Genomic DNA, 22,276 nt, shown 5'->3' with positions numbered 1-22,276 from the left:
ATTAACATCAATTAAATGTTCCATGAACAGGAATGGAAAGAGTGATGTCACTATTGAAGATCACTAAGATGGAGGCAGAGAGCCAGTGTGGTGTAGTGGTTAAGAGTGGTAGACTTGTAATCTGGGGAACTGGGTTCGCGTCTCCACTCCTCCACATGCAGCTGCTGGGTGACCTTGGGCTAGTCACACTTCTTTGAAGTCTCTCAGCCCCACTCACCTCACAGAGTGTTTGTTGTGGGGGAGGAAGGGAAAGGAGAATGTTAGCCGCTTTGAGACTCCTTCGGATAGTGAAAAGTGGGATATCAAATCCAAACTCTTCTTCTTCTTCTTCTTCTTCTTTCCAAAGTCAATATCCTGTAAACGTGAGGTGATAGGTGCTCCAAATGTAGGAATAGGGTGCTCCAAGCACAACAGCAAACAGTTCTTCCAGGATAATGAACTGTTTCAATGATAAGTCTTCATCAGCAAATTAATTGTCCACAAAGGTACAGTACATCAAATAGCCATGGATCAGCAATCACTTGTAAGTGTAGTAAGCTGGTGACACCTGATCAGGTTTATTTATAGGGCAAACAGGAAACTGCTCTCTGGCCACCTACTTTCAGTAAATACTAAGCAAGGCTGTCTTAACCTTTGTTCTGGTATAGAATGCTATTATTTTTCCTTCCTTGTGCTTGTTTACAGAGAGAGTGCCCCTAGCCTAGGATCCGTTCATTTTAAATAAAGCATCTTTGCAGGGGAAACACTACGGAAAATCTAGCAGAAAGGAATGGTGTACCTATTTAACAGATCCTCCGGATCCGCATTGAAGAATGTGTTGTTGCTTAACAAGCCGACAAAAGCTGTTGATATAGATATAGAAGGACTGTACATTCGGCCCACAAAAGGAAACAATGTAATGCCCGGCCTGTCAGTAAACAGAACTGCAGATTCTCAATACACATAAGGGTCTCCTTCACATGTAGCTGCTGTTGCATTAGCACATGGGTAGGCAAATTAAGGCCCGGGGACCGAATCCAGCCCAATCGCCTTCTAAATCCGTCCCGCAGACGGTCTGGGAATCAACGTGTTTTTACATGAGTAGAAACACTCATTATTATGGGTTATTTGTGGGGCCTGCCTGGTGTTTTTACATGAGTAGAATGTGTCCTTTTATTTAAAATGCATCTCTGGGTTATTTGTGGGGCCTGCCTGGTGTTTTTACATGAGTAGAATGTGTGCTGTTATTTAAAATGCATCTCTGGCTTATTTTGGGGGGGGCATAGGAATTTGTTCAAAATATAGCCTGGCCCCCACAAGGTCTGAGGGGCAGTGGACCGGCCCCCTGCTGAAAAAGTTTGCTGACCCCTGCATTAGCAGGTGGGTCACATACTGTGGGTGATGTGTGAATCTTGCTGCCACATGGCTGAAGTTAGTGATGTGGTTATTTCCCACACAAACATCCACACCCATGTGGCTTAGTCACTGTCGTAGCCCACAAGACCAGGTGCAAGTAGCTCAGTTGCTGTTGCAGACACAGCTGAAGGGAGGCTTTGTTATCAGCTGTTATAAAAGATAAACACAATATTAAAAAAAACAACAGATAAATATGTATTGTGGTCCGAATCTCTAATCCCCAAACACTGGGAGAGATTAACAAAATATAAATACATAATCTTCAGTGCACATGCAGTGTTCCACAGAGTGTTGTTGTAATGAATGTTTAACTGATGACAGCCCAAAAGTAAGAATTAAATGTTGGCAGTTTTAGCTATCTCAGTAAGGCATTTCATTTGTGTAGCTTTTGAGTCATTGGCAGAAAAAGCTGACTGCATGGCTGTTATTAAGATGAAATCTATTGGCTGATGTACACATTTATTAAGGATGCTTTTTAAAAAAATAATAATCCTGTTTTGAATGCTATTCCTCATTTGTGATGGGTATTTTATTAGGTATTTTCCCATTCCTAACAAAGTGAAGACAATGCAGTCTTTAAATGGTACGTGAAATTTAATGCACACTTGCATATTGAAAAAATGCAGTTCAGTGACTTTCACTGTTTTTCAGCTGCTGTTTTAAATTGCTGTTTTAAATTCCATTGAGTGGAATAATAAAGGAGTGATCATGTCTAGTAACTGCAGTTGGCCTTTGTAAAGAACGGCTGGTTAAGAGGCTTTGTGATTTACAGAGGCCACAGCTGGCTGCCAACAGAGCTATAGGAATGTGTTCTCTCTTGGGTCTGGTAGCGAGAGATGAAAAAGACCCCAGAGCTGGCGCAAAAGGAAATAAAATGCTTTGACTTTAAATAAAGCATCATAATTTATACGAGGCTCTGCTGTTCAGTCCCGACGAGATACATGGATCAGCAATAGCTTTTGGGAGGTTGTGCTCATGTGTCTGTCTGATCCCATGGCATTTTGATATCCTCAGCCTGACACAGAAAGCATTTTTCCTTTCTCCCCTCCCCAGCCCTCCTGCTCCTCTGCATCTGTCCCCACCTTCCTCTTAAATGTTTCATTATCTGTTGTTGGACAATTTGCCATCGTTCACACCTGGCGGCCTTTTATAACCATAGAAAACAGTGGGGGAGTAATCACCAAATGCACTTTGAGGTTTATTTACTTGTAGTTTACATACCCTCTTCCCACTGAGTTGTTCCATTGGTTTTACTGAGCTGGAGGAAAACCAGGGAGGCTTGAAATACCTTTCAGAAGGCAGTGAGGAAGGTTTGGTCTACACCAGCCATAGGCGAACTCTGGCCCTCCAGATGTTTGGGACTACAATTCCCATCATCCCTGACCACTGGTCCTGTTAGCTATGGATGATGGGAGTTGTAGTCCCGAACATCTGGAGGGCCGGAGTTCGCCTATGGCTGGTCTACACAAAACACTTTTCTTTTTCTTTCCCCCCCAAAAATTTATTAGTTTTTTAACAATACATAAACAAACAATACAAACAATAAAAACCATTACAACAAAATACACAAGAAAAAATATAATAAAAACACTTATTTAAATCTATCCAACCTTCTTTTATGACATTGTAAATTGACTTCCTCACGCCCTCCCCGTCTGCGTTCCTTAAGAATCATCTTTAGTAATTTCTTTACCTTTTTATAGTCTCATATTTATACACAAATCATCTTCTCTTGTTTAATAACCTTAACATTACTTCATATATTACTACATCTTATCTAACTTCTATATCTGCTGCCTATCTAATCTTCCTGCTTATTTTAAATACTAATCTTAGCATAATTCTTTAAATAAACTTTAATTTTCTTCCAATCTTTCTCCACCGCGTCGTCCCTCTGGTCTCGGAGTTTCCCGGTCAGTTCAGCAAGCTCCATATAGTCGATCATTTTCATCTGCCATTCTTCTATTACACAAAACACTTTTCAAGCTGCTTGTTTATTTGGAATAAACTTTTTTTTTTAAGGTATGTGTTGCTGTGCCAACCTTGTCCTAATAACTACAGATCTGCCCTCCCTAAAGGAAATTAGTTCAGGCCCCTGATTATCTTAAACATAGTGTGACCTGATGAGTTTAAGCATATCACCTGATGCCATTTCGCTTTTTCCTCGTGGAAAAAGCAGGAAATGAAAATGTCCCTGTGCTGCTTTCACAAACGTTGAAATTAGTGTGCTGGTATATCCGACCAAATGCACAGCACTGATTGGAAGCCGAGCGCTGGGGGTAAAATCATCACATCTGAAAGTTTAGACATTAATTGTGACACTAAACACAGAAGGACTCATTTTGCCAGACTCATTTGAGCTCCAGCTCCATGACCTCTCCTACATTTCAGAAAACCTTTGGGGCATGCATGAACAGAGTGAAAACTCTGTTTTGGCAACAATTGCCAGTGTAAAAAAGGCAACCCACAGTGCTGTGTGAGGCTCATGCTGAACAGAGAGCTATGGATGATGCCCTTTAGAGTAGCTGCAGCAATGTGCAGAGAACAGTTTTGCTGTTCTGTGGGGGTCAGCAAACTTTTTCAGCAGGCAGCCAGTCCACAACCTCTCAGACCTTGTGGGGGGCCGGACTATATTTTGGGGGGGAAATAAATGAACGAATTCCTATGCCCCACAAATAACCCAGAGATGCATTTTAAATGAAAGGACACATTCTACTCATGTAAAAACATGCTGATTCCCAGACCGCCCGCGGGCCGGATTTAGAAGGCGATTGGGCCAGATCCGGCCCCCGGGCCTTAGTTTGCCTCCCCATGATGTAGCTGTATTAAAGGATGCAGTCTGCAAAAGTATGTGCAGTATGAGCCTCTCCTCTATTGGCAAATTACCAGAAGGGAGGCTATTGCTGCTCATCACACATTGGTGTAGGCCTGAAATTTTACTGTTATCTGATGATTGCAGCTTTTTGATTTGTTCCCATTTGGAATCAAGCCCAATTTTGGTGTTTTCCGTGATAAATCCCTTTTCCTCCTTGTTCTTCCCTCTTTGGAAAGCTAAATTCATAGCCAGTTTTTTCCCCTTTTATTCATGAAGGCACCCGTACTTCAACAGCTGAGCACCTGAAAGCACGGGGAAGAATGACTTCAGCATTTTTGCTTCTTTTTATCTTACACCATTTGCAGTTTTAAAATACTGAAATCCATCTTGCCTGTTGTTTCTCCTTTCATTGTTTTTCTGCGTGCTTAAGCATCAAATAATTTCCAGCAAGAACATGGAAGATGCATGTATTTCTTTCCAGAGAAGAATATGGAACCCTCTGCTTCCTTGTATAAAAGGCAAAGGGACCCCTGACCATTAAGTCCAGTTGCATACGACTCTGGGGTTGTGGCGCTCATCTCGCTTTACTGGCCGAGGGAGCCGGTGTTTGTCCACAGACAGTTTCTGGGTCATGTGGCCAGCATGACTAAGCCGCTTCTGGTGAACCAGAGCAGCGCACGGAAACGCCATTCACCTTCCCGCCGGAGCGGTACCTATTTATCTATTTGCACTTTGATGTGCTTTCGAACTACTAGGTTGGCAGGAGCTGGGACAGAGCAACAGGAGCTCACCACCTCGCGGGGATTCGAACCGCCGACCTTTCAATTGGCAAGCCCTAGGCTCTGTGTTTTAGACCACAGCGCCACCCGCGTCCCTTCACTTTCTTGTATAGAAGGCAATAATTCTACTGTGGGAAAGTGGGGAGGGGGCTATGATGTAAACCACTGAACCAAGTAGCACCCTTCAAACAAAGTGACATGAAAGCAGAGTACTCAAACAGGCTTACTTTAAATAAATAAAAAAATCAGTATAAGGGTTTTTTTGTCCTGTGTCAAAAGTGCCTTTCTAAATTTGGGTGGTTTCTGCTTCAGTTGAAAGGCAAGATAGTCCATTTTGGTCTTAAGAACAGACTGTTACTAGGGTGTTTCCAGTGTTATTTAACTAACGCTTTGATCTGTAATTTTCTAAATGATTAGTAAAGCACTTTTGCTTCTCTGCTTTTAGAAAGAGGACTTATTAAATTGTGGTGTGGGGGGTGGGAACAAAGCCTAGGTTGTGTTGCACAGTGGCAATCTCACTTTATAATATGAGCTCCTAGCGCATCTTTCTCTGCACAAAGTGGATGCTAAACTGTAGTAGCAGTAATTGAATAAGTGCTCCCCACCCCCACCCGTGCTCTTTAATTAAGGCCTGAACACTTGCTTGAAGGAAAACCCTGGAAAGGAAAACCTCAGAAAGCTCAACCTGAGACCTCGTGTGAGGGAGCATGAGCTGGAAAATCGATTCATTCAAACCTCACCTTTGTCAAGAATTCGGTTGGTGGCCTTTCTGCCTCAGCCCCCCATATGCAATATCAGAGTAATAATACTGATGTAACTTAGCGGAGCTTGTTGAAAGGATTGCTGTAATAATTGTGTGATATGCTTCTGAGCACTTGAAACATGCTATGCACGTTCTTCTTGTTTTTTCTTCTTGGGAGAAAAGCAATGACAAACCTAGACAGCATCATAAAAAGCAAAGACATCACCTTGCCGACAAAGGTCCGTATAGTTAAAGCTATGGTTTTCCCAGTAGTAATGTAAGGAAGTGAGAGCTGGACCATAAAGAAGGCTGATCGCCGAAGAATTGATGCTTTTGAATTATGGTGCTAGAGGAGACTCTTGAGAGTCCCATGGACTGCAAGAAGATCAAACCTATCCATTCTGAAGGAAATCAGCCCTGAGTGCTCACTTAGAAGGACAGATTCTGAAGTTGAGGCTCCAGTACTTTGGCCACCTCATGAGAAGAGAAGACTCCCTAGAAAATACCCTGATGTTGGGAAAGATGGAGGGCACAAGGAGAAGGGGACGACAGAGGATGAGATGGTTGGACAGTGTTCTCGAAGCTACTAACATGAGTTTGGCCAAACTGCGAGAGGCAGTGAAGGATAGGCGTGCCTGGCGTGCTCTGGTCCATGGGGTCATGAAGAGTCGGACACAGCTGAATGACTGAACAACAAAAACAACAACAACAATGCAAATGTTAAGCATTTTTTGTAACGCAGTCAAAGGATAGCCTACACAGTGAAGCAACTTAGTACTTTAGTATGGCACTTTTTGGGGCGGCTATATTAGAATGTTTAATTTTAGCCTCTTTTCAGTTAAGGCAGGGAGGGGAGACCCTGTGGGTGCCAAGGAAGGGCTGTGTAGGCACATGTGAACCCAAGGGTGCCACATTTCCAACCTCTGCATTAGAGGTTGAACATGCCTAATCTGGGTGCTCCTTTGTATGCCCTCGTACAATCAGTGCACAATCCGTTTTTAACAGATTATTGTCTTCTCCTGAGCCCTTTGCTACATACTATCTTTATCAATGGTGTGCTATTCAACTACAAGAAAGGGGAACTTTTCGAGAATGGTGCCCCAAATATGGAACCCCCTCCCCAAATTGGCTTGCCTGGCACCTACATTGCAAACTTTTGGGCACCAGGAAAAAGCATTTTTAGTTCGCCAGGCATTATTATTGCTTTCTAAAGTATTTAGATGTTCTACATGTTTTAGATGGTTTTGTTGTTGTTTTTAAAAAGCATTTTAAGTAAGTTTTTATTTTGCTAAATTGTATCATATTAACATTTTGCTGCTTGCTGCCCTGGGCTCCTTTGGGAAGAAAGGCAGGATACAAATGTAACAGTTAATAAATAAGCACTGACATTTTAACCTGCTGCAATCCTAACCTGCCTTCAAGGGTTTTTTGTTCTTGGTTGTTGTTGTGAATATCTGTTTTATAATATGTCGTTGTTTGAACCCCTCTGAAAACCAAAAGGCATGAAGGGCAGTGCGAGAAAGTTTTGATCCGTAAATAGAGAAATAGTTAAAATCAACTCCCCTGGGTTTAAAACATGGCACAAAATCCAGGCAAAGTTTGATCACTTCTTTCTGCTGGTTTGCTGTGCAGCTCCCAAAGTGGATCTAGTGAGCGAGTTGACATTCCTGTCTCCTCCTCCAAGGACAAGGGTATTGACTTAGCTCTGAGCTCTCTCCTGACCTCTGCAAAATCAGCCTCCCTGGTGACAATTTTCTCACCAGAAGCCATGCTAGTCTGTTGCAGCAGAACCTTGTCATAAATTTGTTAGTCTTTTCAGGTAGAAAAAAAAGCTGTTTGTTGTTTCCCAGGACCTTCCCCAAGAGTTTTCTTCCTGCTACTCCCCCCCCCCCCCGAGTTTTCTTCCATTTTTATTTTCCTTGTATTTTGCTGCTGCAAAATATTTCCCCCTCTCTTTCCTGCTTATGGCATACCGGGCAACATTCAAAAAGTGCAGTGGATCTGGAATTGACAGTCAGAGAATAACGTAGAGTGCTGTGTTCATAGTGAAAAATAACCTAGGCAGGCTTGGGTAAATGGTTCATCTTGACTTTTTGCCACCCTCTGGAAACAATGCGTAACATTAGCTTTTTTTCCGCCATGTCTTCTGTGTGTGGATTGGCTAAGTCTTCTAAGGTTTCACCATCTTCTGCCACAGTCTTCACACATCCCATAGCTTCTGACTGTGGTACATCTTCATTTCACTAAAGTTCAGTGTCGGACCTAAGCATGCTTCCTTAAGCAGGCAGCTAACATTTTCTATTGGCTAATCAAAAATTTGTGACCAGACTGACAGTTTTCCTAACCTTCTGATTCCACAGACTCTGATGAACCAAAAGAGAGGAAAAAAGAAAAGTTCAATAGTGTTGGGCTGCCTCTCTCAATCTCTAGACTCAATTTCTAATAATGTTCTTTCAGTCCCAGTTTGAATTTAGCACTACTAAGTGCCCCAGGGCCTACTGTATTTACTGTCGAAACAGAATAGAAAATTCTTTCCAGTAGCACCTTAGAGACCAACTGAGTTTGTTCTTGGTATGAGCTTTCGTGTGAACTTCTGTTTCAGTGTATCTGAAGAAGTGTGCATGCACACGAAAGCTCATACCAAGAACAAACTCAATTGGTCTCTAAGGTGCTACTGGAAAGAATTTTCTATTCTGTTTCGACTATGGCAGACCAACACAGCTACCCACCTGTAACTGTATTTACTGTGTTCATAATAGGTGGATCTGAGTCTATACTTCACAACCTTGCAAAATACATACACAGTAGTATCATGTATCACCTCATTGGATATTTCCAGTTACAGGTAGGTAGCCGTGTTGGTCTGCCATAGTCAAAACAAAATAAAAAATAAAAAAATTCCTTCCAGTAGCACCTTAGAGACCAAGTAAGTTTGTTCTTGGTATTGCGATCATTGTTTGATGGGGAAATACTCTACCCTTTGCTAAGCTCTGCAGAGAAAGTTGACTTGGTCCCAAACCTTCTACGTTTTTCTGTTACGGTGCTCTAAATCTTTGGCTTTCCAGATGTTGCTGAACTCCCACTCCCACTATCTTTTCCCATCAGCCATGCTTGCTGGGGATGATGGGAGTTGCAGTTCAGCAATGCCTGGAAGGCTGAAGTTTCCCCATCCCTGCTGTAAATACTGAAGCTCCTTTGAAAGCTGTGTTAGGAAGAGTTGTTCTTTGGCACCAACCTCCCCAAGTTTTTCCGCTGTTTAGTGACTCACTTGTGGAACGGTGTCTTTGACACATTGCCAGCTGTACAAAAGTAACTGACTGGAAAGGGGCTTAGCACTCGTATGAGCAAGCTCAGAAAGGGCTAATCTTTCTGGTAAAACTCTGGAAATATGTATTCTGGTAAGCAACTGAACTTAAGGTTTGCGTGAGGAAAGTTAAGCAAGCTTTCCTACTGCACAAGAAAACAAACCTTTCTGCTGTCACCAGTGGGACTTGCGTAAAAGTGCTCAAGTTTCACAGGATCATGTCATACTTTGTAATTTAGTCAAGATGTGTCTGAGTGACAATGCAAGCACACATTTCTGTTGACAAGTAGAGCCTCAGTACTGATCTCTGAATTGGCTCAAATGTCTATTTCCAGTGGCACCAATGAAGTCAAATTACTTTGTTGATGCATTTTGTTCAGGATTATTTGGGATCAGTTTATACTAAGTCTGTTGATCGGTTTATTGGGTACAGTCTACAAAATCTGGTTCTTCTTGCAAACAATGGTTTGGATCCAGACATAGGAATACATAGAATAGACTCATTGAAATCAGCGGGATATATTAGTCATAACTTGATTAATTTGATTTGAATGGGTCTGTTCTATAATTTCGGAGCCAACCTTCTGTTATTTATATCCGTTTGGACCTTACAGACTGCATCTTGAGAATTTTTGAAACTGAATTCAAACCAAAAATAAAACAGTCTTTTAATAAACAGTTTATACATTTCCCTGGTGCTTTGCTCTTGTCCCTTTTCTTAAATCAGTGTTTTTCAACCACTGTTCCGCGGCACACTAGTGTGCCGTGAGATGTTGCCTGGTGTGCTGTGGGAAAAATTGAAAAATTACTTTATATATAGTCAATATAGGCACAGAGTTAAATTTTTTAACATTTTCTAATGGTGGTGTGCCTCGTGATTTTTTTCATGAAACAAGTGTGCCTTTGCCCAAAGAAGGTTGAAAAACACTGTCTTAAACAATATCCCAATTCCAGCATTAGATAGGGGGGTTTTCCCCGACATTTCTGATTTATGCCCCCCTTTGTATCCAAGTTTCTTAGCACAATGTACCACAGCTTAGAAACCAAAGGCTTGCTAGAGATGCAAATAGAAAAGATTGGGGGTGGGGAGGCAAGAGCTTATTTTAGTAGCCCAGCCAGCTGAATATTGACCAGCTGTCTTCCTGAGAGAGAAATAAATGGTGGTGAATAAGCTAGAGTCTAGTTTTCCAAGAAGCTCAATGATTTTCCCAAATCAATACATCTCATCAGGCTTCAGAACAAAGGCTGCACGGGATGTGACAGTGATGGAAGTGGCCATGTGTTCTTTTGAGTATTAAAGCACAACAGCCCATGGGGAAACAGACCCTTTTCAGTTATGGTGTTCATTCCTCCTTCAGTTTTCTTTGGAAGAAATCTTCAGATTTTCTTAATGTATATTTAAAAAAAAAAAGGATAAAAAGACTGTCTCCTTGATGGCTAGACACAATAGGTTTAGGAAATAAATCTTTTTTGTGGCAAATGCTACTTTTTCTATCAGCGGATTAGTAACTGCATCATGTCCTACAGATTCTCCTTGTGCGTGGGTTTGCTCCATATTATATTTGGCTCGGAAAGCGTTTTCCTGTTATGATTAATCTGTACCAAATCACGCAGGTTATAGGGCTTATTATTTTGCACGAGGCAAGCAGTTTGTCTAGGACATCTGTTAAGAGATAAACGTAATTTTTAAAGCCTCGGTGTATAAATTGTGTGGAAATAGGATCACGAGTCTTAGAATGAGCAATTAGCAAAAACAAACCCGCGCCAACTTTGCTGAAACGGTCAGCAACGCACAGCTACCTACCAGCTATTTTTGTCCTTCAGCCCTTTAATCTTTAAACTCGCTGTGTTTTTCAGGATTAACACCACAGCAGCACGTCTCAAAGGTTTACGGTTGTAGCAAGAGTGCACTAGGGCATAAAGTGTGTCATTACACTGCTTGTCACTAATGCAGCCCTATCTCTTTGGCTCCACTGCCATACATTATTCGCTGAAGATAAAATTCAGGGTGACTAATCACAGTTCTGTTCCAGATGGTTTGATTACAGGATGTGCTTAAAGGGAGATTCTTTCAAACGTATAGCATAGCAGTAGATCTCTTTAAAATAATAATAAATATACTGTACACCCCTCCTCCTCTCTTACATATAGCATATGGGATTTTCCGATTTTCCCATTACTAGCATTTGCTAAATACGCATCTGATAGGCTGACAGTCCAGTCCTTAAATGAGTGATGATGTAGAGTACAGTAATTCAGTTTACGTTAATTTACAGAATAATTGTATTGTTTGGGGTGGGGGAAATAGAGATTACATAGTGCAGCTACCAACACCATTTTCTGAGCCCTGCTGCCTCAAGGCAGGAGGTGGGGAAGATTTTAAGTCTTCTTTTTCATATTTATAAAGTTGTTGTTGTCGTCGTTTAGTCGTGTCCGACTCTTCGTGACCCCATGGCACTCCTGTCTTCCACTGCCTCCTGCAGTTTGGTCAGACTCAAGTTGGTAGCTTCGAGAACACTGTCCAACCATCTTGTCCTCTGTCGTCCCCTTCTCCTTGTGCCCTCCATCTTTCCCAACATCAGGGTCTTTTCTAGGGAGTGTTCTCTTCTCATGAGGTGGCCATAGTATTAGAGCCTCAGCTTCAGGATCTGTCCTTCCAGTGAGCACTCAGGGCTGATTTCTTTAAGAATGGATAGGTTTGATCTTCTTGCAGTCCATGGGACTCTCAAGAGTCTCCTCCAGCACCATAATTCAATTATAATTGTGGAACTGTTTTTATTCCTTTTAGTTAACTCAGCTTCCAATCTTTCGCACTTTATATTTTATCTATGGTATACCACTTTGGAAACTTTATAAATTCATAAAGTTACCAAAGTGGTATACCATAGATAAAATATAAAGTGCGAAAGATTGGAAGCTGAGTTAACTAAAAGGGATAAAAACAGTTCCACAATTATATTTTTTTTATTGTATGAAATGGCTGGGTCACGCTAAATGTAAAGCCTTCTTAATAAAAAATGCATTCAAGAGCCACCTAAATATCAAAATGCTAGGCGCTTGTCTGATTTCATCTGGTAACTTATTCTATCAGGCTGTATCTGCAACCCTAAAAGCCCAGTTTCTAGTGCATTCTAAGGGCACCTCTGGGGCATTTTCTTCTCCTCCCCCCCCCCGCCACCGCCCTCTTTCTCTTCTTTTTTTACCATTAGGATTCTGGTTACCTAAAATCAACCGCGGTGCAATGGCCTTGGAAAATAGGGCTTCTGACATTGTATTGGAATCTTCTCCCATGAATCGTAAGGGAATAAAGTTTTACAACTAATAAACAGTTACTTTGAAATACCACGAAATAGTGAGAATGGCATGTAAAAATCGTGGGAGCTAATTTCTATAAGAAGACCCACTAATTTTAAGTATGGTAATTAGGAGTGGTGAAGTAGGACGGGCAGATTGTGGTTCAAATTCGTACTCAGGCATGAAGTTTACTGGGTGATCTTGGGTCAGTAACCCTACCTGACAGGGTTGTTGTGATGATAAAATGCAGGGAAAGGACCATATATGAGACCCTGGGAATTAAGGTAGAATATACATGTGATAAATGGGAGAATAATAATTAAAATGTAAAGGCCTTGTCTCTGATAAGCGAAGCAATTTTTCCCAAGTGGAGTCATGCTCTCATGATAATGGGGTTATACTTCACATCCCCATCATATTTCTGCCGTGGGTGATTGGGTGTGAAACTTTTCACAAGTACAGCTAATCCCTTTATATAGTATGGGGAACGAGCCCGTGGCAATAGGTTATCCATATGCTGTGTTGAACATATTTTTTATTTTACAAATGTGTTTGCGTAATTAGGAGCATCTGGGAAATACATTGAGTTCAGATTTTAAACCAGCTCCCCTTCTGCTAGCACTATCAATGCTCTTGTGTAATAATAATAGTAATAGTAATAGTAATAATAATAATAATAATAATTTATTTATACCCCGCCCATCTGGCTTGGTTTCCTTGCTATCTGGCTGTCATGATCACCTATTTTTTAGTGCCAGTGACATCATCAGAACTCATGCCCATGCAGTTTTTTATATGTTATGAAAAGGTTTTGACATACATAAAAAAGGTTTCCACAGAAGAAGCTACAGTCAAGCAATGTAGTTAAGATCATGGAATTGTAGCATTGGAAGGATTGTCTATTCCAGGCATGTCCAACACGTCTACTAGTTGATCGTTGGGCGTCCGTGGTCGACCGCCCCCCAAAAAGCTCAACAGCTTGGGTGAAGGCTCCCCCAAAAAAAGCTCAACAACTCTGATCAGTCTTCCCCCCCAAAAAAAGCTCACTGTCAGTTTTTTTAAATGTGGGAGCAGATTGCAGTCTCTTGGGAGTTGGACATGCCTGTTCTATTCCAACTCCCTGGCGAATAGACATTCTGTTGTGGCGACCGCAACCCAGGTTTAAAGTGCCATTTGGCGCCTAGCTTATATATCTGACTTTCTAACACTGATCTGTAGGTGCTTGGGCTGCCCATATTGTCAGGAGGTGTGATAGTAAGGCTCCCACTGGATAATTGTCTCCCAAGTGCTGTGCTTTATATCCCGCTTAGGACTAGTTGTTCACATGATGCGAGAGAAAGCAAGTGGGTGTCATGCGGGAGACTGGGGTGTAGGAGTTCAATAACCCAATATCTGGGCTAAGAGACTCTGCCCCAGATTGTCCTCCATTCACTTTGTCCCATAGAGTTCATTGAGAGTCCTTGAGAGCAGAGTTCACATGCATGTTGCCACCTCCCAATTTCTGTCTCTGGAGCGTGGCAGAATTTGAGGGCTTTCCGATCGTGGCACAGGGCTGAAAACTAGCTGCGAGAAAGAAAGATTGACGTCAAGGACAAGCTTCTATCCCCTGAGCCTCATAAACTCTTGCAGCTCCTTAAAATGAGGAAGGAAATGTTAACGCCACCAGTATTTGAGAGCTTTTGCTTTGAGGGACAAGTTCTTCCTTTCTCAAGAACTAGAGCACCCATCTCTCGTGTTCGTTTTATTAAAAAGGGGGTGGGTGTGCCATCTTTTCATCGATCTCCACACTTGATCAGTCGTCTTCTGTTTCCAGGGTCTGATTTTGATAATGGTGCCAGGGAAGTTCTTTACTCCCATGTTAAGCCGTCAGTAAACGAGACCACAAAATTTCTTAAGCTACAGAGCGTATAAGGCAGAAGGGAGCCAAGATTGTGTTTTCATTATATCCATTTCCATCTACCGCTGTTGTCTTTCCAGTCGCATGCTTCCTGGTGAAGCCATTTATTCGCTTGACCCATTTCTGTGGTGGGTTTGCTGAATTAAACACTCTGACTTCATTGCCTGCTCTCAGAAAACATTCCTATGACTGAAGAGGGGAAAGCAGATGTGGATAAGGCAATGAATCAATCCTCCAGTTTTCTTCTAAAGCAGAAGGAAAATATCCATCATCTTCATCTTTGTTCCCTCTATCGAGTACTTCTGTGATTTTAGTTATTTTTTTATGTAATGAAAGAACGAGTGTGTCTCTTACAGATGCATTTTTCCTGAAATAAAACCTGGATAGGGTTTTTTAATCAATCATAAAGGGGGGGGGGGGAATGGTACTTGAAAAATAATTGCCCCCCAGTGCCTTTAAAGCACCAAAAACAAGTGGAAGTGAACTTTGAAGATCAAAATCTGGTGTTGACTGAAATTTTCCTCTCAAGTATTTAACTACTTTAAGAGACACCGTTCATTGTGGCAGCAAACAACAGAAAAACATAGGGTCTGTTTACACCTGTTATCAAGGCATCCTACTAAATGCTGTTGTTGTTGTTGTTGTTGTTGTTGTTTTGTAGTAATGTGCTTATTTACATTCACTTCAAAATGCTTCTCCTTGTGATTAGTGGGGAACAATGTAACTTTTGGGGATTCACTAAGGTTTTTGAAAAAAAATCAAATATCCATCAAGACAACCATACCAAGCCCTATAATGAAGTCTAGCTTCAGTGCTTACAAGACAAAAGTTGTGGTGGTGGACTACCACATGTGAAAGAACATTCCCTCCACCTCCAGCACTTATCTGATTCAGACTTCTACATCTTAGCAAGCCTACTGAGAGTTAAATACCATCTTTCAGTCCCAGGGAATGGAAGATTCCCCTAGCATGTATAAAACCATCCTGAAACATTTCACACTAACTACATGGAGTTACACCCCACAGCTGTGGTTCCTGGCATCAACCATGCTGCCCATTCTGCACTTTTGAGCATAGGCTCCTTGCCAGAGTGCAGTCCTGAGCATTGAGCCTCGACTTACCCAGTTAAGGGCACTAAATAAGCCTTGAGGCACTGCAGAGAGCTGCCGCCATATCACGTTTGCAATAGTGGGCTAGATCGTTCCTTGACCCCCCCCCCTCCATGTTGGGTGGTGTTCCACATCCACAAAGCCGTTCATTAACTGATACGCTAAGTGTAATACAGTCATACCTCATATTATGGCTGCTGCGGGTTACGTTTTTTTGGGTTGCGCTCCGCACCGAACCTGGAAGTACCAGAACGGGTTACTTCCGGATTTCAGCGCATGCGCAGAAGTACCCAATTGCATCACGCACATGCACAGACACAGCGCTGCTGGATACGAACGCCACGGGTTGCGGACGTGCCTTCGTCACGGATTACATCCGTAACCCGAGCATCCACTGTATCTGTTTCCTTGTTGAAGGTGCCACATATTCAGGGTGTAAAATTACCCGGCCTTTGCTAACTGCGTCCAGAAATATCTGCCGTAGATTTGAACAGCTCGCTGGTTTCAGGCGTCGCTTTTGTTTAACCGCCTGTTCCCTGCTTTGCGCCCAGCTTAATGCCTCCCTGCTTCTCTGGGTAACGTCACCAATTTGCCAGGTGTCCTCGTTTTTTGGCTTTCCCCTTGTGTGATCTGAAGAGCAGCTTGCCGTGCTCTCTTCATTTGCTTGTGTATGTGGGCGCAGAGCAGTTTAGCAGGGAGCAACCTTTCATCATGTTGACAAGCCTAGTTAGAACAAACAAACCAGAATATGAGTACAGAAGCAGGAAGCAAAGCCCCTCAGCTTATCCCTCTCCCCCCCTTCCCTTCCCATCCCCCTCGCCCTGACTGCTCCTTGCAAGGACTCTCCTGTTACATCACTATTTCCCTTTGAATATTGCTTTTTTTGTGTGTGGCCTTGTGCTGCAGTGCTCAGCCCAGCCAATCAGGCGGCAGCGTTCCCAGTGCGGGCCGGCCAATCCAGAGCCGGCGTTTGCTGGAAATATGAAGCCCTTAGGGGAAGGCAATAACAAAAGCCTTTCACTGCAGACAAATGTTAAGTGTCTGTGCAGACTTTTTCCTGTTTTTAATTTTATTACTCCAAGAATGGAGGGCTTGTTGTTTCTTTCATGTTTCCCTTTCAAGCAATTTTAATTATACATTTGCGCTACATCAGAGACTTCGGGAACAAAGTGATTCAGCCTCTTGCATCTGAAGCTGAAAAAAGCGCTAACCTTCTGGCAATACAAATATATTCCAGTGCTGTAAATATAGATGACATGCTGGAGAATTTTAAGCAGTTGCAAAGGTCTCTGACACCCCACGCGGTGCCCTAGAGAGCAAATGATGAGAAAAGCAGACCACTTTTTTCCCCTCATAGTTTTATCGGGTGTTTTAAAAAAAGGGGGGGGGAGTGGTAGGGATGAAATGTGTTTTCCCAGCTGTGAAATTTGCTAAAAGCACAAAAAGAAAAAAGGGGGAAAACCTCAAAGCACAGAAAGACGTTTAATTTTAATTGCTGTTAGTCATACCTTAGCAAAGGATTTTATCTTCAGTATCTGGAGTTAGGCTTTTTCTGTTTTAAAAAATAGACTGAAATCGGAATACGTACACTCTGCCGTCGTTTAACAATAACAAGCTAAAACCATGCAGGGAACCATCTCTCCCCCCCCCCCTCCTTGATAAGCTGTTGGAAATGCTTAAAGGAAATCCCTTCTTCCCTAGTACTTCAGCTAATAGCATTTCAAAATACTTTCCTGCTGTTAAAAGGGCCCTGAGGAAATAAGTTGCAGGTTACATGTTTTCTTTACATTGGTGTAGGAGTCTGGGGAAAGGTTGAATGCAAAAATTAGAAATCACACTGGTGACGTAAAGTGAGCCGACAAGCTGGAAACACAAGGCACAGTTTCATTATTTATTTACTTACTTATTATTTCACCATTTAAAAAAACCAGAATTGGAGCTAGGAGACACAAAGGTGTATTGTGAGGGGGGGGGGGAAGCTAATTCAGACTTGGCAATTGGTGTTAAATATTTAGAAAGGATTTCTTTGCAGCTAAACGGTATCGTTGCTTCAGGCTTTTTTGATCACGGGTCTTAATGCTCAGAAAACAGAAATGACTTGTTATGTGTACGTCTGTACCATTTCTAATGAATTAATGGTGTCATTGCTCACTATCACAGTTCTTGTAAATCGTCTTTATTTGTGTGATCAGCGCTGAAGAAAAACCCAATCCCTCCCCCTTTTGTGCTTAATGACGGCAGAAGAGGATTTATTAGCCCTCGGATTTTCAGTTTTATCTTTTGCCTATAAAAAGAACATATGAAGCTTTAGAAAGGCACAACGTTTAAAAACAACAACACACCCGTATGTTCTTTTTTTTGGGGGGGGGAGAAATGATTTGTGTTTAGATTGTGGTTAAGATGAATGAAGGGCACCCAGTATCAGCTTCTAAATGATACATAAGAGTTTGTCTGTATTTAATGCTACATTGTAGTGTGTTATTTCAGATAAATAAAATCAACATTGTATTTTTGAAGACCAAGCATATTCTTCACAAGCCACCTCCTGCTTTAAGCACTAGTTAATGGCGCTCCCATTTATGCAAGCTGGAAGCCAAACAAAAGCAATTATGTGCAATAATAGCAAAATTAAGAGGTGACTGTTGCCTTTTTACAGCGGGACGTAGCAAAAACCATTTCCTCCTCGCAGTTGCATCTTGATTATTCTCTTTCTGAGCCTTTTGCACGCACATGCACACACAGGGACGCTCCTGTGGGTTTTAATTGGAGGTCACTGAAATAAAAACGGAAGAAAAAGAGGAAGCTTGTAAACCGCAGCCTTTCAAATCAAATAGGAAACGCTGCTCTCTGCCCACCCCACCCCTTTTCCCCATTTTTAAGCAAGGTTCAAAAAGATGTTCTAACTGTGATCGTTTTTGTTTCTCTCTCTCTCTCTCTCTCTCTCTCTCTCGTCCGCAGGTGTCCTAGTAGTAAATGTTACGTGGCGGAATAAAACATACGTTGGAACACTGCTTGATTGCACAAAACACGATTGGGCTCCTCCTAGGTAAGGAGACACGCCGAGTCTGGTTTTTCTCTGCTTTCTCCTCCAATATCTGGCATGAAAACTGGGTAGAGATTAATTAAAAAAAAAATCCATGTAACTGAAACCGTACACAAGAAACATAAATTCCCTGTTAGGTGCAGTAGAATGTAGGGGAAACTATTATTCTGGCATCGAAACAAGGACAATATTAAAAGGACTTCCTCTAGCGCCTTAAGAACTGTAGGATAGGACCTGGTGTAGGTACCCCATCTTTTGGGGTGTCGTGGGTGGCAACCAGCCAGAGGGCCTTCTCCACTGTCGTGCTTGTTGGGAGGGATTGCAAGGGTCATCTAGGGCAGGCATGTCCAACTGGTAGATCCTGGCAGATCTCTGGCCCCTCAGTGACCTCCTTACAAAAGAACAACAACAACAACCCAACTTTGCCTTTCCAAAAATAAAAAAGCTCCACAACTTTGGTTTCCTACAAAAAGCTCCACAACTTTGGGTAGATCACTGCCAGTTGTTTTATACTGTGAGTAGATTGCAATTTATTGGGAGTTGGACGTCCCTGGTCTAGGGCAACCCCCTGCAATGCACACACACACCCCTTTTTATGCTCCATTACGTTGTTTTGACTTGTTATTTGTTTCTGATTTCATTATGCTTTTTGCATTTTAGTCTTGTTTTATTGTTAATGGGGCTTGCTCTCTTTCTTGCCAAGAAGCAGGGTATAAATGTACATAATTAAAATCAACACACACACACACCCCAGACATGCACAGCTTGCTCCTTTGCCTTTCTTTTAAAGAGGATTCCATTAAGATTTCTTTTCTTTGTAAGGACTATTAAGGGTGTTTCTTTTTGGCCTGTGTGCTGATTTGATATGCACTTAGCAGTCCATTGTTTACGATGGCATGAGTCTGTTTTGCCCTTCCCCCTCGTGCCCGCTCAATTCTGACATCTCGTTTTATTCACGCAGGTTTTGTGAATCGCCAACGAGTGACCTGGAAATGCGAGGAGGCCGAGGCCGGGGGAAGCGAGCTCGGTCCGCCGCAGCGGCAACTGCGCCGGGGGCGGATGTTAGCTTCACAGAGTCCAGGGGACTGCAGGGCAAGAACAGAGGTGGTGCCAATGGAAAAGGAAGGCGGGGCAGCCTTAATTCGAGTGGCCGCAGGACACCCCCAAATTGTGCCATAGAGGATGTCAAAGTCAGCCCCTTGTCCACCAATAAAAGGAAAAATAAGCCACCCATGGAGCTGGATTTGAACTCCAGTTCAGAGGACAATAAATCTGGGAAGCGTGTCCGTACCAATTCCAGAAGCACTCCAACCACTCCCCAGGGCAAGCCAGAGACTGCTTTTTTGGACCAAGGCTGCTCTTCTCCAGTTTTGATCGATTGCCCCCATCCCAACTGCAACAAAAAATACAAGCACATAAATGGGTTGAGGTACCACCAGGCTCACGCACACTTGGACCCGGAAAACAAACTGGAATTTGAGCCTGACAGCGAAGACAAAATCTCCGACTGCGAGGAGGCGCTCAGCAACGTGGCACTGGAATGCAATGAGCCAAGCACAAGTTTCTCTCATTTTGATCAGCTGAAAGCGCCCGCGTCTCCCTGCCCCCTCGGCACCCCCGGGACGCCCAAGGGGAAAAGGGAGCAGGCGACCAACGGCAAGAACTCTGGCAAAAAGAGGGGCTTGAACAGCGAACTCAACAGCCTGCCGGTCATTTCCAACATGACCGTGACGTTGGAGAATTGCTCGGTGGCAGACGGCAGTTTGGCGGCCGAGATGCCCAAACTGGAGGCTGAAGGGCTAATAGACAAGAAGAATGGGGGAGAGAAGGAAAAGGGCAAGAAAGGCAGCAACTGCAAAGTCGATAAGAACCTTTCGAAGCTGAAAACTGCCCGGCCCATTGCCCCAGCTCCAGCTCCAACCCCACCTCAGTTAATAGCTATACCGACGGCAGCCTTTACAACCACCACTACCGGCACAATGCCAGGATTGCCCTCGCTGACGACGACTGTTGTGCAGGCGACACCAAAGAGCCCTCCTCTGAAACCTATTCAACCAAAGCCCACCATCATGGGGGAGCCGAGCACCGTCAACCCGGCCCTCACGTTACTCAAGGACAAGAAGAAGAAGGAGAAGAGGAAACTGAAGGACAAAGAGAGCAAAGAGAGCGGGAGCCCCAAAATGGAGCTGAAGCTGGGGAAGCTGGAGGACGCCAAAGGGCCCGGGAAAGAGATCGCCGGGCATTTTTTAAAGGAGCATCTCAGCAAGAATGAGGTGCTGGCGAACGGGCTGTCGGAGTCCCAAGAGAGCAGGATGGCAAGCATTAAGGCCGAAGCGGATAAGGTGTACACCTTCACAGACAATGCGCCCAGCCCTTCGATAGGCAGTGCCTCCAGGATGGAATGCAGCACTTTGGTGAATGGACAGTCTTCCATCGCGCCGCTGCATGTCCTGACGCAGAACGGGGCAGAGGGCGCCGCTGCTAAAACCAACAGCCCGGCTTACTCTGATATCTCGGACGCGGCCGACGACGGTGGTTCTGACAGCCGGTCGGAGGGGATGAGGTCAAAGGCCAGCTCCCCTTCGGATATTATTTCCAACAAGGAGAGCGTTGTCAAAGGGCATTCCTCCGCCCCGGTGCAGCCACCCCAAGTGAAAGAGCCCCATTCTCCCTATTACCATGGTTATGATCCGTACTATTCTCCAAGTTACATGCACTCCGGGCAGGTCGGCGCCCCTGCGGCTGGGAACGGCAATAACGCACCTGGAATGAAGATCAAAAAGGAGGCGGAGGAAGAGGCTGAGAAGAAAGACAAGGCCGAGCCGGCTGAGTGCAAGAAAAGCGAAGCCAGTCCCACTAATTTACAACCTCAACACCAGTCGGTCATAACTCAGAGGCATCCTGCACTTGCCCAGTCACTTTACTACGGCCAGTATGCCTATGGGCTGTACATGGACCAAAAGTCCTTGATGGCTTCGAACCCAGCTTACAGGCAGCAGTACGAGAAATATTACGAGGACCAGAGACTGGCGGAGCAGAAAATGGCGCAAACTGCTGGGAGAGAGTGTGAAAGGAAAAACGAACTCCCCCTGAAAGATCTGGGGAAAGACGACAAGCTGAAAAACATCCCCTCCGCTACTATCTCCAAAGCGCCTCCGACTCCCGAGGCCAGTAAAAACAACTCTAAAATAGGGTCATTGGTCCCTAATAAAACGGAGGAGACAAGCAAATCGCAGCTTCTTCCCAACCATCAGCAACAGATTCAGTCGGATAGCTTCAAAGCAAAGCAAATGGAAAACCACCAGCTTATAAAGGAGGCGGTGGAGATGAAATCGGTTATGGATTCTATGAAACAGACTGGAGTAGATCCCACTACAAGGTTTAAACAGGTGAGCCTTTTTGAAATGCCAACAACGATGGCAAGCCTAGATCGTTCATAATTGGTGGTGGAAAGGGTTTTGACATCAGTTTAGACGGTAGCCCTGTGCACCTGGAAAGGACCCATTTGCCATCGTGGGACTTCCTTCTTGCTTTGCATGTATTTTATGGGGGGAGGGGCGAAGGAACCTCTGTCTCTATGAGTTGGCTCCTATGGGAGTTGTAGTCCAGAATGTCTGGAAGACACCAGGTTAGCAAAGGTAATGATGAAATACTGTTGAAGATAAATGAGCATCCAAACGTATCGTTGCTCCTTAATTACATTATAAGGATGTTTTATTTTCTCAGCCTTTTCTCTCTCTAAAAAAAAGAGAGTCCAGGAGGGTTGCCATGAAGCAAGAGCGGTGGCTGTTATGCGAAAAGCAAAAACTTTAAAGCCTTCTGGGGTGTGCAGAACCAGTCATACAGATCCTTGACTCCTGGCCAGCTTTTTCTAAGCGCAGCAAATAAAACCTTATAT

At 43.5% G+C, this 22,276-nt stretch overlaps 1 protein-coding gene across 5 annotated transcripts in view; it reads left to right on the top strand.

The window, feature by feature from the left end:
* The window catches only part of ZNF608 (zinc finger protein 608), a 120,834-nt gene that overhangs the window by 90,160 nt on the left and 8,398 nt on the right, over nt 1–22,276 (top strand). For all 5 annotated transcript variants that reach the window (XM_033164615.1, XM_033164613.1, XM_033164614.1 and 2 more), the window contains 2 exons: nt 18,294–18,381; nt 19,340–21,767. In XM_033164615.1, coding sequence (XP_033020506.1) covers nt 18,294–18,381; nt 19,340–21,767 — 2,516 coding nt within the window. The remainder of the gene's footprint in view (nt 1–18,293; nt 18,382–19,339; nt 21,768–22,276) is intronic.

This window comes from Lacerta agilis, chromosome 11 (assembly GCF_009819535.1).
Source record: "Lacerta agilis isolate rLacAgi1 chromosome 11, rLacAgi1.pri, whole genome shotgun sequence".
Lineage (NCBI taxonomy): Eukaryota > Metazoa > Chordata > Lepidosauria > Squamata > Lacertidae > Lacerta > Lacerta agilis.
This window is presented reverse-complemented; position numbering and strand designations above follow the sequence as displayed.